Source organism: Chrysochloris asiatica, unplaced genomic scaffold, assembly GCF_000296735.1.
Source record: "Chrysochloris asiatica unplaced genomic scaffold, ChrAsi1.0 scaffold00362, whole genome shotgun sequence".
NCBI lineage: Eukaryota > Metazoa > Chordata > Mammalia > Afrosoricida > Chrysochloridae > Chrysochloris > Chrysochloris asiatica.
In genome coordinates this window covers 1,125,968-1,140,911 of record NW_006408880.1, presented here as the reverse complement: position 1 = coordinate 1,140,911, position 14,944 = coordinate 1,125,968, and the positions used below count along the sequence as shown (strand labels likewise).

General features: G+C 36.7%; 2 protein-coding genes and 1 pseudogene across 4 annotated transcripts in view; 2 read left to right on the top strand and 1 right to left on the bottom strand.

Annotated features, from left to right (window-relative positions):
* Nucleotides 1-7,027, top strand: part of KIF2A (kinesin heavy chain member 2A) — a 141,966-nt gene extending 134,939 nt beyond the window's left edge. For all 3 annotated transcript variants that reach the window (XM_006876192.1, XM_006876191.1, XM_006876190.1), the window contains 3 exons: nt 2,126-2,227; nt 4,328-4,463; nt 5,335-7,027. In XM_006876192.1, the coding sequence (XP_006876254.1) occupies nt 2,126-2,227; nt 4,328-4,463; nt 5,335-5,420 (324 nt within the window). In that variant the 3' untranslated portion in view covers nt 5,421-7,027. The remainder of the gene's footprint in view (nt 1-2,125; nt 2,228-4,327; nt 4,464-5,334) is intronic.
* A 2,138-nt stretch (nt 7,028-9,165) lies between these two features.
* DIMT1 (DIM1 dimethyladenosine transferase 1 homolog (S. cerevisiae)) overlaps nt 9,166-14,944 on the bottom strand; it is a 25,538-nt gene continuing 19,759 nt past the window's right edge. Inside the window, exons 7-12 of the mRNA XM_006876189.1 lie at nt 13,566-13,689; nt 13,347-13,439; nt 11,880-11,944; nt 11,350-11,413; nt 10,070-10,176; nt 9,166-9,208 (exon numbers count right to left, since the gene is read on the bottom strand). Coding sequence (XP_006876251.1) covers nt 9,166-9,208; nt 10,070-10,176; nt 11,350-11,413; nt 11,880-11,944; nt 13,347-13,439; nt 13,566-13,689 — 496 coding nt within the window. The remainder of the gene's footprint in view (nt 9,209-10,069; nt 10,177-11,349; nt 11,414-11,879; nt 11,945-13,346; nt 13,440-13,565; nt 13,690-14,944) is intronic.
* Nucleotides 14,049-14,531, top strand: LOC102839309 (annotated as a pseudogene).

Genomic DNA, 14,944 nt, shown 5'->3' with positions numbered 1-14,944 from the left:
ATTCCCCCAGCTGTGAGCCTTCCAACCTTCTAAGTATTCCTTTATATGTGGTTCAGAGTTCTGGGACCATCCCCTGAGCCTGCTTGTTCGGGTATTCCCTGTTGTTTTTGGCGGAGCTCTCTGCTATACGTCCACCCGAACCGCCATCTTGTTTGTTGTTCCTCGAGAGAAGTTTTGACTTTATGTAGGTATGTAAATGAAGTTAAATTGTGAATTGTCAGGGTACCCTTAGAAAGGGTACCTGATAAGCACCTTGAATGGTGTAATAATGAAATTAAGATTTCACAACAACTTATTAAATGCTTTATTAAAACAAAACTCATTAACTGTTTTCCTACCACGCATAAAATACATAGTCATATGTTTTGGGCCTGTGGATGTATTTTTGAAGAACTATTTTAGAGCAAAATGTGATGAACTTCATTCACTTAACAGTAACTAGAGCTTGTGTTGATTTGCTTTTTCCACTTACTGGAAAGTATACATATTTTGTCATTTTTCTCCTTCCAGTGGATTTTTTGGTTTTACTATCTAAATTGTATTTATTTATATAGATTCAGACACTATTCTTCCTATGTTAACAAACCAAGTTTAGCATCTAAAATTATGTCAGTTATTTAATTAATACTTAAAACATTTATCTAGAGATTTGTCATGCAAAATTAGGCCTGGTCTCTGTCTCCCAATTTTGAAAACTATTTTAGTAAGAAGTGTTTATTCAGAAAGCAGTCCTGATGGTGCAGTGGCATCTGCTTGGCAACTAACCAAAAGGTTGCATGCTTACCTTGTAGCTCTGCGAAAGAAATACTTGGCAGTCTGCTCCCATTAAGATTACAACTTAGAAAACCCAATGGGGCAGGTCTACTCTGTCACATAGGGACACTGTAAGTAGAATTTGAGTACCTAGCAACAAACAGTCCTTCAAACTGTTAATTTCAACATCTCCATTCTAGTGGAACATATTTAAGATATATGGGCATGTATATTTATGTGTGTGTGTGTGTGTGTGTGTGTGTGTGTGTGTGTGTGTGTAGGCAGACTCCATTGTTGTAAGTGTCGGCAGGTTAGTTCTGACTCATAGCATCCCTTTGTAGGGTTTGCAAGGAGCAGCTGATAAGCTTGAACTGCACATTAACCAATATCACCACACCAGGACTCCTTAAACTCCTTATATGTATATATTTATACTGACGCCTGGTGTGGTGCTGTAGGATCAGCATTGGACTGCAAACCACTAGGTCAGCAGTTCAAACCCACCAGCTGCTCCCTGGAAGCTCTATTCAGGGTCACTGTGAGTCAGAACAGACTCATCAGTACCTAACAACATACATACATGGAGTCCTGGTGTGGCACTGGAGGATAAGCACTGGACTGCTCACTGCAAGTTCTGCACTTCAAACCCACCAGCCACTCCCTGGAAACCCTATACTGCGTCACTTTTAGTTTTACTCAACAAGACTTAGCAAGTTTACATTGTTGTTAAGTGCTGTCGAGTCGTTTCTGGTTTGTAGCAACTCTGTATAGGGTTCCCGCGGAGTGGCTGGTGAGTTTGAACCGCCAACTTTGTGGTTCAAACCAACTTTGCAGTCCTGCACTTATCCTATAGCACTACACCAGGTCTTAAGTGCTGCCTAGTTGGTTACGACTCATAGCAGCCCTGTATAGGTTTCCAAAGAACAGCTGGTGAGTTTGAACCACCAGCCTTGCACTTAAAACTGACATTTCAGTCCAGTGCTTTATTCCACAGTGCCACACCAGGACTTTACATATATATATATATATATATATAATTACTACTTTAAGGTTCAAAATAAAGTGCAGTGGAAATTGATTATCCCTTTTTGTGTAAAGTAAACTAAGGTGATGTATCAGTATAATTGTAACAGAAATAAATGTATTTCTTAAAAGCTGACTATTCCAAAAGTGATTTCCTCTTTATTACAATTCTGCTTAAATTTGTTGTTAGTGACGTAGTGTTACGTGAAATATTTTTGACTCACCTATATTCTTGTCATCTTTATCGTTCAAATTTTCTCAAATTCTAAATTACATTTTTGCAAATGACATTGAGAAAAACTACCTTTATAGTATTTAAAACACAAACTTTGTCTTATTTTATTTTAAGGAAGAAGAGGTTTCTCCACAGTTGTTTACTTTCCATGAAGCCGTCTCACAAATGGTAGAAATGGAAGAACAAGTTGTAGAAGATCACAGAGCAGTGTTCCAGGTAAAGGAAGATAATATATGTCATCAAAATGTCAATTTCAGATTTTCCGAATTCTTTGAATATTCTGCTGTCATCCTAAAACAAATACTGCTTATTTATATTGCAGTGTCAGTTAGGGTTCTCATTAACTAAGTTTGTTCACTGTATCAATGTATCAATTCAGGTTAGACTGAGATCATCCATGCCTATGTGTGATGGATGATAAATCCCATTCTTCATGCCAAATGCAGATAGACCCTCCTCACCCCCTTTGGAGCCTTAACATAGCCATATCCCTCGCCAGCCGCTCCTGATTGTTCCACCTACTCCTGGTAGTGGATCTTGTGCTGCTGGATAAGCTGTGAGCTCTACCACACATACATACAAAGGGTTTCTGACCCATGGACTAGAAGACATGGGAGGGACTGGAGAAGGTGTTGCTGTACATGTAACACTGGTTGTACCTCACCTGTGTGAATGTTTTGGAAGTCGATGAGCACAGAACTCCAGATAAAGGCTTTGCCACACTATCTGCAAATATGCAGTACGGTAGGAAGGGGACTCTTGATCATCCCCTATAGCTGCCGTCTTTCCCAAGGCCTCCTGAAAGTTCAGTCCGTTTGTTACGTGCCATCGAGTCGATTCTGACTCTTAGCGACCCTGTATAGGGTTTCCACAGTGCAATTGGTAGGTTTGAATGACCAGCCTTGTGGTTTGCAGTCCTATACGCCACCGTGTGACCTCAGACATTGTGATTTGGCCCTTAAGTAAACACTGATATCGTGGCAGCACTCCTACTACCATCAAATGGATTCCAACTCATAGTGAACCTAAACAGGGTTTCTGAGGCTAAATCTTTGTGGGAGCAGACAGCCTCCTCTTTCTCCCTCCAAGCCACTAGTGGTTTGAACCACTGACTTTGCGGTTAGCTGCCCTTTGTTTATCCTACACCACCACCGGTCCAACTTAGCATATTATATAAATATATATAGTTATGTGGGTTTTATAGTACAATGTTTGTATTAACTGCTGAGACTTAACAGCCCAGCCATCAAAGCTGGTGTTACTTACACTTCAGTATTTATTACTGCCACATGATTTCATTAATGTGTATAAGAGAGCTGGATAATAGGTTTACAGTTGTTGTAAATGCAGTATGTCAGGTAACAAGATTTTAGTTAAGTGAGAAGTAGGTATAGTTTCTAACAGAGACCTTTGCTTAGGTTAACCACTTCTGCCTGGTGATATATGGTCTAAATTTAAACAGCCATTAAAATGCATTGATGTTTAGAAACTGGAGATTGTGTGTATCCTAAAAAGCTAGAAAGTAATCTCACTTTGTTAGCAATATATATGATTATGACATTGCTAGAAATGAAACTCAAATCATATATTTAAAATAGGTTAAAAATCAAGAATTTCTTTGTGGCTTTTCCAAATTGTTGTTAAGTGCCGTCAAGTCAGTTCCGACCCATAGCGACCCTGTACAGGGTTTCTGAGGCTGTAAATCTTTACGGGAGCAGAAAGCCTCCTCTTTCTCCCACGGAGCAGCTGGTAGTTTCGAACTGCTGATCTTGCGGTTCGCAGCCCGATTTGTAACCACTACGCTAACAGAGCTCCTTGGGTTTTCTGAATAGTAACTAGTATTTAATGTATTCATTTGACTCTTCCTAAAATTGGCCATGTTGTGGCGGTTTTTAGTGTCGTCGAGTCAGTTCTGACTCATAGTGAGCCTGTATAGGATTTCCAAGGAATAACAGGTGGGTTTGAACCACCAACCAATGCTTATCCTGCAATGCCATACTAGGACCCCATATTGATTCCATAAGTTATTGTGAAGTGTCACCAAGTCGATTCCAACTCAGCGCAGAGTGGCTGACGGGTTTGAATCATTAACCTTGCGGTTAGCAGTCCAGTACTTCTCTTATAGTGCCATACCAGGACTCCTAGTCGTTATACCTTTGAAGAGTTGGTATATAGAAGTTAGGCTCCAGCTGGTATAGTCATTTCAGGTGACTTAAAAGATGTAGGTTATACCATAAACTCATCACATTGCTCAGTAAACTGGTTTTTCTGTCTTATAGCGAGGCTTATTGGATTCTTAATTTTTTGTTCCCTTAGGAATCCATTAGATGGTTAGAAGATGAAAAAGCTCTCCTAGAGATGACTGAAGAAGTAGACTATGATGTAGATTCGTACGCTACACAACTTGAAGCTATTCTTGAGCAAAAAATAGACATTTTAACTGAGCTACGGGGTAATTATTTTTTATTTTAGTTTTTGAAATCTGCTTCATATTTGCAAGTGTAAATTATGAACACCATTTAGTATTTTCTTTCTAAAGGCATAAAGACAAAAATATTCTAAAAAATTCTGGAATATCATCTTGGTTTCTTGTTTGGTTTGGTTTTTTAAGTCTTAGGAAAAGTAATCTTACCATTTAAAAAAGTTTGATATATATTTTCGTAAATTTAAAAAGATACAGATATTTTAGTAAATTATATGTGAAACACTGATTTTTAGGTTAGTAGGCGGGTACTTTTAAAAAGTATTTCCTTTGGATTGAAGTATTTGGGGTCATTGTTCTATACAAGGAGACTTCAAAAGGTTCCTGAAAAAATAGAATTAAAAGATAATGGGGGGGAGATAATGGAATTTTTCATGAACTTGTCTAAGCCCCTTGTTTGTAGACAGCTTCTGACTTCTCATCTTCACAGTTGTTATTTGCCTTTGCCAATTTGCTTATCCGTTTCATATTCCTACAGACATATCCTATTATTTAAAGAAATGTCTGTCTTATAGTTTAATGAGATTGTTTCCTTTTGGACATTCATGTACATATTTTATACACATACACAGCCTATGTATTAGTTCCAAAGGAATTGGAATAAATTAAAATTGAGCACTAAAAACTGCTTAAGTCTGTTGAAAGGGTAAATAACTATTTCCAGGAATTGGTAATGAAATTATTGCTGTAGTTGAGCATTACATTTGTGTTTCTAGACAAGGACCAAAAGGAAGCATAGTTGTTGCTATGAAATAATTCTTGCCTTTATAAAACCCATAAAATTATGCACTATATTGCTTGTAATGCTATACTTACTCCCTTGTTCTTCTCTTTTCCCAAGATAAAGTGAAATCTTTTCGTGCAGCTCTACAAGAAGAAGAACAGGCCAGCAAGCAAATCAATCCGAAGAGACCTCGTGCCCTTTAAATCTGCATTGCTGCTAAGAAAGGCCCCAGAACCCTCATTACTTAAACATGCAATGGTTCAACTCTAAAGATCATTTGAAAGTTTGAAATCTTAAGTGTCTGTGGAAAATGTCTTGTCTTTCACCTGAATGACATTTCAATTTTGTGAAACACTCCTTTGTCAACAAAATGCTTCTAGTCCAGGGTGCACAACCAAGAATTGGGATTGGTTAAGCATTTTGGTTTGTTTACCCAAATAGTGCTTTACTTTGAAGATCTTTGCCAATTTTATTTTCTTTATGATGAATTAAGATTGTGGACTTGATCCACGGGTAGTAGGGAGAAGCCACAGCATTTCCTTTTAACTTTGTTCCATTTTTGTAGCAAGACTGAGTGGTTTTAAATCCTTTGCGTGCATGCATACCTCATCAGTGATTGTACAGACCTTGCCCACTTCTAGAGACAGCTGTGCTTACCTCTTCCTGCTTTGTGCCTTCACTAAGGCTACTGACCCTAAATTTCTGAAGCACAGCCAAGATAAATTACATTCCTTATTTGTCATTGTAAATTACCTTTCTTGTGTGTACATTTTTACTGTATTTGAGACCTTTTGTGTGTGACTAGTTAATTTTGCAGGATGTGCCATATCATTGAACGGAACTAACGTCTGTGACCGTGGACATAGCTGCTGGGCCATTCCATCTTATCTGTAAAGAAATCTGGAATTAGGAATTTGAAAACCATCTAATGTGGTTATAATTTTCTTAGCTTTTTCTTTGTAAAGAACTAAAATATAAACTAGTTGGTGTATAATAAAAAGTAATGAAATTCTGAGAAGAGTTTTATCTTAGGATGATACATATATATGCAGTGTGTGTTCCTGTGTGGTATTATTAACAAGACTAATAGTGCAATTTGATCCTTACCAAGACTTAAGTATCCATTAGCACCCAAAAATGTACCCTTTTAATGTACTGTTAAAGGAAATTGGCTTCTAATGCATGAACATTTAAATGTACAATGAAAATAGTCCACAATAGAAATGTTAGTTTAAAGCAAGTGTAGACAGTACCTAACAACCTTAAAAAAAAAATTTTTTTTTTTTACAAAAAGTTGTCTTTGCCTTAAAAGGCAGATCTAACCGAAGTTTCATATAGTACCTAATGTGTTGTTTCACCTTTATTGAGAATCACTAAATTCTCCCCAGTAAATTGGCGTATGGTATGCTACTTTTTAAATGGCAGCACTTATTTTTACAGATTGCTACTCAAGGGAAGAAACGCTGGCCACTTCTCATGTAAATATTTTGTTAAAAGATTTATATTTCACTCTAGGAGTTTTCCCTCCGTTCCCAGGATAGAGTCCAGGAGTAAATTATCAACAACAAAAATCCCAAGGATATCTAGTTTCAGTTTACTCTGGGGAACTATTGGCTCATTCGTATGGGTCCAAAGGGAAGCTATGAATAGAGTTGCATGAGCCAGATTCTCTAACTTCACTGTTAATACAACTCAGAGGGTTGTTGTGGTAAATCCTACCATCATGGTGGAAAGCTCCTCTGTATACATGAAATCGAAAACAAATGTAGATTTTAACAATGTGCTTATGAATAAATTAAACCTATGGAATGACTTTTTGAGATAACTTAATTCAATGCAATCACATTTGTTTTGGAAGGGACTCAGGTTTTCTTATAACATGTTCTATTTGTGTTTATTTCAATAAGAACAAATGGGAAACTGTTAATATTGACCTTGCAGAGGCTGTTGGAAAGGTTTTGGGGACTAAGCAGCCACCAAAGGGCAAGAAACAGAATTTGGCTCTTTTGAAAAGCACAATAAAGGTTAAGTTTTATTATTTGCCTTAGGTGGGTACTATCTGTAGAAGATCTTCTCTAATAGACAAATATGCTGCCTTTAGTATGACTGGCTTCATTCTGGTGTTAGTAATCAAAAGTCTATTTTGAAAATTAGTATCAAATCTTGAAGGTGTAATTCTTCAATTTTACGAATTACCTAAGAAAGCCGATTTAAATTTTAAATTGAAATCATGCTTTTTGGGGTTATATAGATGGTACAAGTGAACTGTCTCAATTAAGTTGTTTTATAAGGTTTTTTTGTTTTTAAGTCCAGCACCCTAAGTATACATAGTATCGCATAACAAAAAGACTTAATGAAGCTGTTATTTAAAGTAAGCTTTAAATAATTTTTTGTTTTGCATTCTATTACTACTTTCTCAGACTTAAAAGCTAATATCCCTCTGTTAATAAGAATGTTGCCAAGTGTTATCAAGTCAGCTCTGACGCCTAGCGACCCTAGAGTTTCCAGGGATCAGCTGGTTTTAACCACCGACTTTGTGGTTCAAACTGATCTTGCAGTTGAGTGCTTATCCTGTATCGCTACAAACAAGACTCCAAACAGTGGCCTTGTTTAATTATGTAGTGGTGGTTAATGTCATCAAAGCCGTTTCCCAAAAATTTATTCAGGCAAGCAACTTATCTTCCCTTGTAGGTTTAATTTGGAAATTTTCCTTCTATCTACTTACCATGAAGATATTTTAATTTTATTATACAAATAATCAGACATAACTATTAAAGGGCATTAATAGCACTTAGTATCATATTGATGATCTAAACAGTAGTTCATAGAGATCTGTTTTTGTTAAAAATGTTGCCAAGTTAGTTCTAACTCATAGCAACCCTGTATAGGGTTTCCAAGGCTATAAACCTTCGCAGGAGCAGAAAGCCTCATCTTTCTCCCATGGAATGGCTAGTGGACTTGAACCACCAACCTGGTAGTTCACAGTCCAGTGCTTATCCTAAACAACTACTGTGGACCCCATGGCATATCTGTGGTTTCGGAGAAATAGCTGTTTTTCGTTGTTTGTATTCTGTTTAAGTTAAAGAGCAGAAACTGATTTATAAAAACCTTTAATTTTTTTTTTAACTATCCCCCCAAGAAAAAAACTGAATCCTATTTCATTTCATTTTAATTTAGCTTTACTTTACAGGTAAAAATCATACATTATACCCAGAGTAACATGCCTGACACCACAAGGTGGCAGTAGCAGGCTCAGGTTTATACAAAACCCTGTTGTACAATAGCTAAAAGGATGAGCAAGGGAAATTACTAAAAGAGATTTTTATAGGATACACAGAGGAGGAATGAGAGAAGTAAATAAGCATTGTAAGAAAAGTTTTATTGTACATATGAATGGTATGTGATGAGTTACATTTAACTTTTTTTACTACTTGAGGGACAGCTCGAAAAGATACCCACAGTAATATATAAGCCCGAAAAGAGGAGAGTAACATCTTTATACAATAAACTGTTAAAAATAAGTTTAAGTGTAAAGTTGTGCGTGTCTGCGGCGCTTGAAAATTATTTATATGTGGATTGGATTCTGCCTTGTATAAAAACAAGAAAACCCAATGCTGCTGAGGCTGATTTGGACTCATCAGTCAGGGCAGAACGGCCCCACAAGATTTCCAAGGCTGTAAATAGTTACTGAAGCAGACTGCCTCGTGGTTCTCCAGTAGAGTAGCTGGTGGGTTTGCAACAGCCGAGTGCGTAACCTGTATATCACCAGGGATCCTAGAACTGACTACCTTAGAAAATTAGAATAACAAACTGGTAGCGGCAGTAGTATTTAAAAAGCCGTCAAATAAATACTGATCCAATGGTATACAACACAGTTCATCTTCTCGGATTATTAAAAACATTAATTCCAGTTTTTCTTGACCTTGAAAAATTCTGCTTTCCAGATAACTAAGAAAAATGGACACCTTCTGCATTGAATCCATGTAGCAATCTGGGGAAAGGGGGGGAGGGTATTAAAAAGCTAGTATGTAGCACATAACAGTATATAGTTCTTATGCATGAATTTTAAAACATGAAAACATCAGCAAACTTGTAAAGCTCACCTTTCCTAACACTAAGGAAATCTTATTCCCCAAGTAAGTTTTATAAGATATATATTGATTAAAACCTCCTTTGTGGTCGGTCCCTCTTTTGTCACAGTCCATACATCTGAAGTTATGTAACAAAAGTTATCTTCGACAGCTTTATCCCAGGCGTGGCATTCTTTCCACTTCAACTTAAGTGAACAAAAAGTCTTAGGATTGACTAATCTTATATGCCCATTCTTCCTCTCTGAACTCAACTACACTTGATGTTCATAATAATTAAAAATTACTTCTTGTATACGTACTAGATTCAAGCTGATAAACTGCACACTGTAAGTGACATTATTTCATGTTTAAAATCTATTTAACAACAGCAATTTCCAACTCAAAAACCAACAATGAGATTAAATTGCAGTTAAGGAAATTGTCACTATCATTCTACCTTAAAAGGTACTTTGAAGAGACACGCTGTTAAGACAATGAGATGGTGGGACTCAAAAGAAAAGCAGAGGACGCATGCACTGCTCATATTAATACAAAGACTATCTTTGGCTCGGACTGTTGTTTACTATTTAAAGAAAATCATTCAATCTGCTGCAGCTAACTAGCTTTCATCTTTTACACCAAATACTATTCCATACCATGGAAGTGCTATGCAATAACTCTCCCAGGTAGCACTTTTACCACTGAAAAGCCTTTAAGTCTCTTAGTCTAAAGGTGTCATGATAAAGAAATGTAAACACTTAGGCAAAGAGAAATGTAATTACCTAATGAAGTCATCTATGTCCATGGAACGGGCCCGTTTGTCACTAAAACCTGTGTTGGTTAGGATTTGCTGTATTTTATCTGCTATGCTGAAATCTTCTGGTATTATCTATCAATAATAAGATCAGAATAAATGAACAACATATCTTTAATGAAGTCACCCTGACTCTCTTTATTTTTTAACTAAGTCTTAAAATAGTCATGTTTTAAAATATTTTCAATGACAATTTGGGAACTCTGAAGATGAAAGTTGGATCTTAACATATGTTAACTGACCTTTACCACACGCTGAACACCGTGAATGAGCTAATCAGGAATGCTGCTTAATAAGACGATAAAAACTGCAGGCTATAAAGCAACTGTTCTTTCAAAAGAACACACTGTTATGCCACAAATTTCAACTTACCAACTAATTTTACTCAAAATAATGACCTCAAATCCTTGAGAATATTATTTTATGTTTAATTCACATTTTTCAATTCAAAGATTTTTCTTAATCTAGTTAATATTTTCCTGCTTGGGCAAATGTTTAATGATTGCCCGTAAAAGATAAAAAGTAGCAATGTAGTTCATTCAAACACACAGGATCTCAGTCTAAAAAATAAAAATGACAGTATCTGCTAAATTAAATTGAAGATAAAAGTCTCTGTGTGCTATGCACAAACAAAGGCTTACAGTGTGGAGGTAATGTGTAAGAAAGACACATGAGATTCACAAGAAAGCTGTTATTCAGCCTGTACCATAGTTCAATTATTGGGTATTTAAAAAGTTACAGAACAAATATCCGCAGAACTCTACAGCTCAGATTGCAAAGGTGTTTGAACTGCAAGGTCAGTGGTTCGAGCTCACCAGCTGCTCCTTGGAAAACCCTATACAGGGTCACTATGGGTCAGTATCGACTCAACGGCACTTAACAACCATCTTGACCCAAGTGAGGCCCTCCACAAAACCACCAGGTGGGTTTGAACCACTAAAAAGCATTTATACAAGGACCTAGAAAGCAAATGTTTAAATTTGTAATTGCTATGTGAGAAACGAATACAGAAAGGAAGTTCACAATTCAGAGGACAAGAAATAGGGACAGAATTTTAAGTCCTGAGCATGTTAGACTACATACATAGCACCACATCAGAATTCCAAGTTACAGCTTTTAAATACTGTCTTTTAAGTGTACTGTCAAATACTTGGGAAATGTGCAAACAAAGAATTACGTAATGATATCAAAAAATAAGACAGACATTTAAAAGACACCGCTGAAAATACAGAAACATTTTCTACTTACAGTATTATGGACTGAACAGTGAATTCTGTAATTTTTTTCCAGCAGCTGTTGCACAGCACTCGATCTACAGCATACAGAAATTATATCACTATTGTTACATTCAAATCAAGATTAGAGACAGACTTCCTTTAAGTAGTCTTAAAAAACTGAAACTCTTCAAAAATAAGGCTGTCACTTTTGGACCCCAAACGGGCATATTTTTCCAATGAAAATGGCATGACTCCATGAATGTGGAAGGGACTCAACACCCCATTTTAACTGAGAAAAAAATTGGCAGATGCCTATAGTCAGTTCCTGTGGTTTTTGTTTTTTCCTATTTTATCAAAAGAAAGAAGAAAAAAACCTGACTCCCAACACTAGAAACTTTGTTCATTAATCTGCCATCTAAAGTGCCAAGTTAGTTTAAAAGGTAACATATGTCTAGAAATGAGTTTTATGCGATGGTAGCTGCTCAGGAAAAGGATGAAAATTCTAGCACTTAGTTTCTGGAGTAGTATTCTGCCATACATTAGACAAATAAAAATACTTACTTAAATGCAGCAGACAGTGTCTTGTTTTTCCTAACAAAGGTGATTCTTACTAGGCCATCCCATTCCTGAAACAGATTAGTATTTTCTTACACAATAACAAACTTCTTGTCAACCTGCTAGATAACCAAAAGGAGCCATCTAAATTGATGATCTAGCAAAAGCCAGATGTATATACTTAAGTGTTTTGTACTTTCCTGTACTCAACTAATGTATATTGTCCTAAATTTAAAAAACAAAAGTTCCACATCCGAACAAACAACATGGCATTTGTCCTATAGGATAAGCACTGGACTAATAGCAAATTCAGCAGTTCAAATCCACCAGCCTCTCCTCAGAAACCCTATACAGGATGATCACAGTGCATCAGAATGGACTCACTAGCACTTAACAATAACATCATTTTCTAAAGAAGCCCAGGTGGCACAGTGGTTAAAGTATTCAGTTGCCAACCACAAGGTCAGCAGTTCAAACCAAGCTTCCATAAAGAAAGATTACTGTCTTGGAAACTGGCTGTACCATCCTGTCCTATAGGGTCACTATGAGTTGGAAACCAAGTTGATGGCAACCAAATTTGGCTTAGTTTTCAAAATCCACATGATTTAAAGCAGACATGACCTGTGCAATTTACCTAAACCATTATTGACCACCAGTCATGCTTTTCACCAATGGAATTATACTTTTACATTAAGTGGTCTGGCTTCCTTTCCTCTTTAAGTAGCAAAAACAAATACTCTTATTTGAAAGTGTTAGCTACAATATTTTTTTAACACATTACTTTCATTTTATTTTATATTCAAGTAGATTAGTAAAAATCATATTCAAATTTTCAACCTGCTGTGGCACTTTGGGGTAAGTACTGCAGTACTAACAGCAAGGTTGGCAGTTCAAACCCTCCAGGCACTTGGAAACCCTAACAGTTGCTGAATCAGAACCAACTCAATGGCACTTACCAACATCACTATAATCTTGAGCAAAGTGCAATTGTACTAAAATATTTTTGCCCAGTACAAGCACTTTCCATTGCCTATTTTGGTCTCCATAACCATCTTCAAATTATTCTACCTCCTCCATTATAAAGATATATTGTAATTAGCATTTTCCTATTTTTGAAAATTCACAATTTTGTCTCTCATACTTCAGACATACTATTGGGAGGGACCAGTCCTTAGAGAAGGACATCATATTTGGTAAAGTGGAGGGTCAGAGGGAAAAAAGGAAGACCCCCAATGAAGTAAGACTGGCACCCCCAATGAAGTAAGACTGGCACAGTGGCAGACAATGGGCTCAAGCATAACAACAACTGTGAGAATGGCGCAGGATTTTGTTTTGTTCTGCTGTGCATAAGGTCACTAAGAGTTGGAACCAATTTGAAGGAACCTAACAAAAATTTAAAAATTTATGTTGATTCAATTATTTTTCTGCTTCGTGGACTTTTTTTTACTGAGTGACCTGGTATTTTAACCTCACCTGAAAATTGATAGGTGGTGGTGGATTCTTAGGCTCTATCCTTACAACACTGGATTCTACCTTGGGTGGTGGTCTGAAGTTATTCTTTCCAACCTATAAATCAAAAACTGTTTAAGAAGTCTTTAAAGACAAAATTAGATACCTAAGATGTACTCCTTAAGAAGGCACAAGATAGTCAAAGCTGAGTTAAGCTAATTTAATCATTTAAAAACCACTTACTTTCATTAGATGGTCTACACGTGCTAGCAGCTGGGTATTAATAGAGAGTCTGCAATACAACTTGTCTCCAGGTTTGGCAACCAGTCGGAGCGCAAACTCTCTTTGAAACATAAGTATAGCACATCTGAGAAAAAAAACAGAAGGGAACAGGAAAATGATCACTTACAACTACAAATTATTTTAATGTCAAAGAATTTCCTTGTGAGAGAAACTGATCAAAGCAATTATCTGTAGTTCTTGATAATTAATTCAGTTGGCTGTACTTCTAACCCTAAGGAAGACAGCAAATATAAGCCACCAATGATGAGATGAGAACATACTTCAGATCAGCACTTCTGGGGAAATAAAACTATAACAATATTGACTTCTGGTCTCCCTCTAGCTGCCATCTTGTGTCCCTGTGTGTGTGCGCATAATTTTAGCTGGTCTGCCAAGGATCCCCTGAACACCAGCTCTAGTCCCTCGTGTTTCTGCTCTGACAAGATGAAAGAAACGATTATGAATCAGGAAAAACTTGCCAAACTGCAAGCACAAGGGTGCACTGGTAGAAAAGGAACTGCTCGCAGAAAGAAGGTGATTCATAGGACAGCCACAGCAGATGATAAAAAACTTCAGTTCTCCGTAAAGAAACTGGGGGTAAATAATATCTCTGGTACTGAAGAGGTGAATATGTTCACAAACCAAGGAACTAATCCACTTTAACAATCTTAAAGTTCAGGCATCTCTGGCAGCCAACACATTCACCATTACTGGCCACGCTGAGACAAAACAGCTGACAGAAATGCTCCCCAGCATCTTAAACCAGCCTGGCGCAGACAGTCTGACTAGTTTAAGAAGACTGGCTGAAGCTCTGCACAAACCAACTGTGGATGGAAAAACATGATTGTTGGTAAAAAGATGATAATGATGATGAAGTTCTAGATCTTGTGGAAAATTTTGATATCATCCAAGAATGAGGCTAACTGATAGAGTTAACTTCTAAAGAAGATAATAAAAACTTGAAGTTACTTGGAGTTGCTATTTTATATTATGACTGCTTTTTCTATTTGTTTTGTTTATGGATCTGATAAAAATCTAGACCTCTAATATTTTTAAGTCCAAGCTCTTTGGACATTGCAGATCTTTTTAGTTTTGCTTATACATATAGTTTTTGCTCATTCTTTGCAGCCAATTACTAAATCAAATTTATGAGCACAATTGGGTTTTTAGTTCCTGGGTGGTGCAAACAATTAAGCACTTAACTACTTGGCAAAATTTTAAGTTTAAACCTACCCAGAGGATCTTTGGAATACAGGACTAGCAATCTACTTCCAAAAGGTCACAGCTTTGAAAATGCTATGTTGTTGTCAGGTGCCAACGAGTCAGAACCGACTCATAGC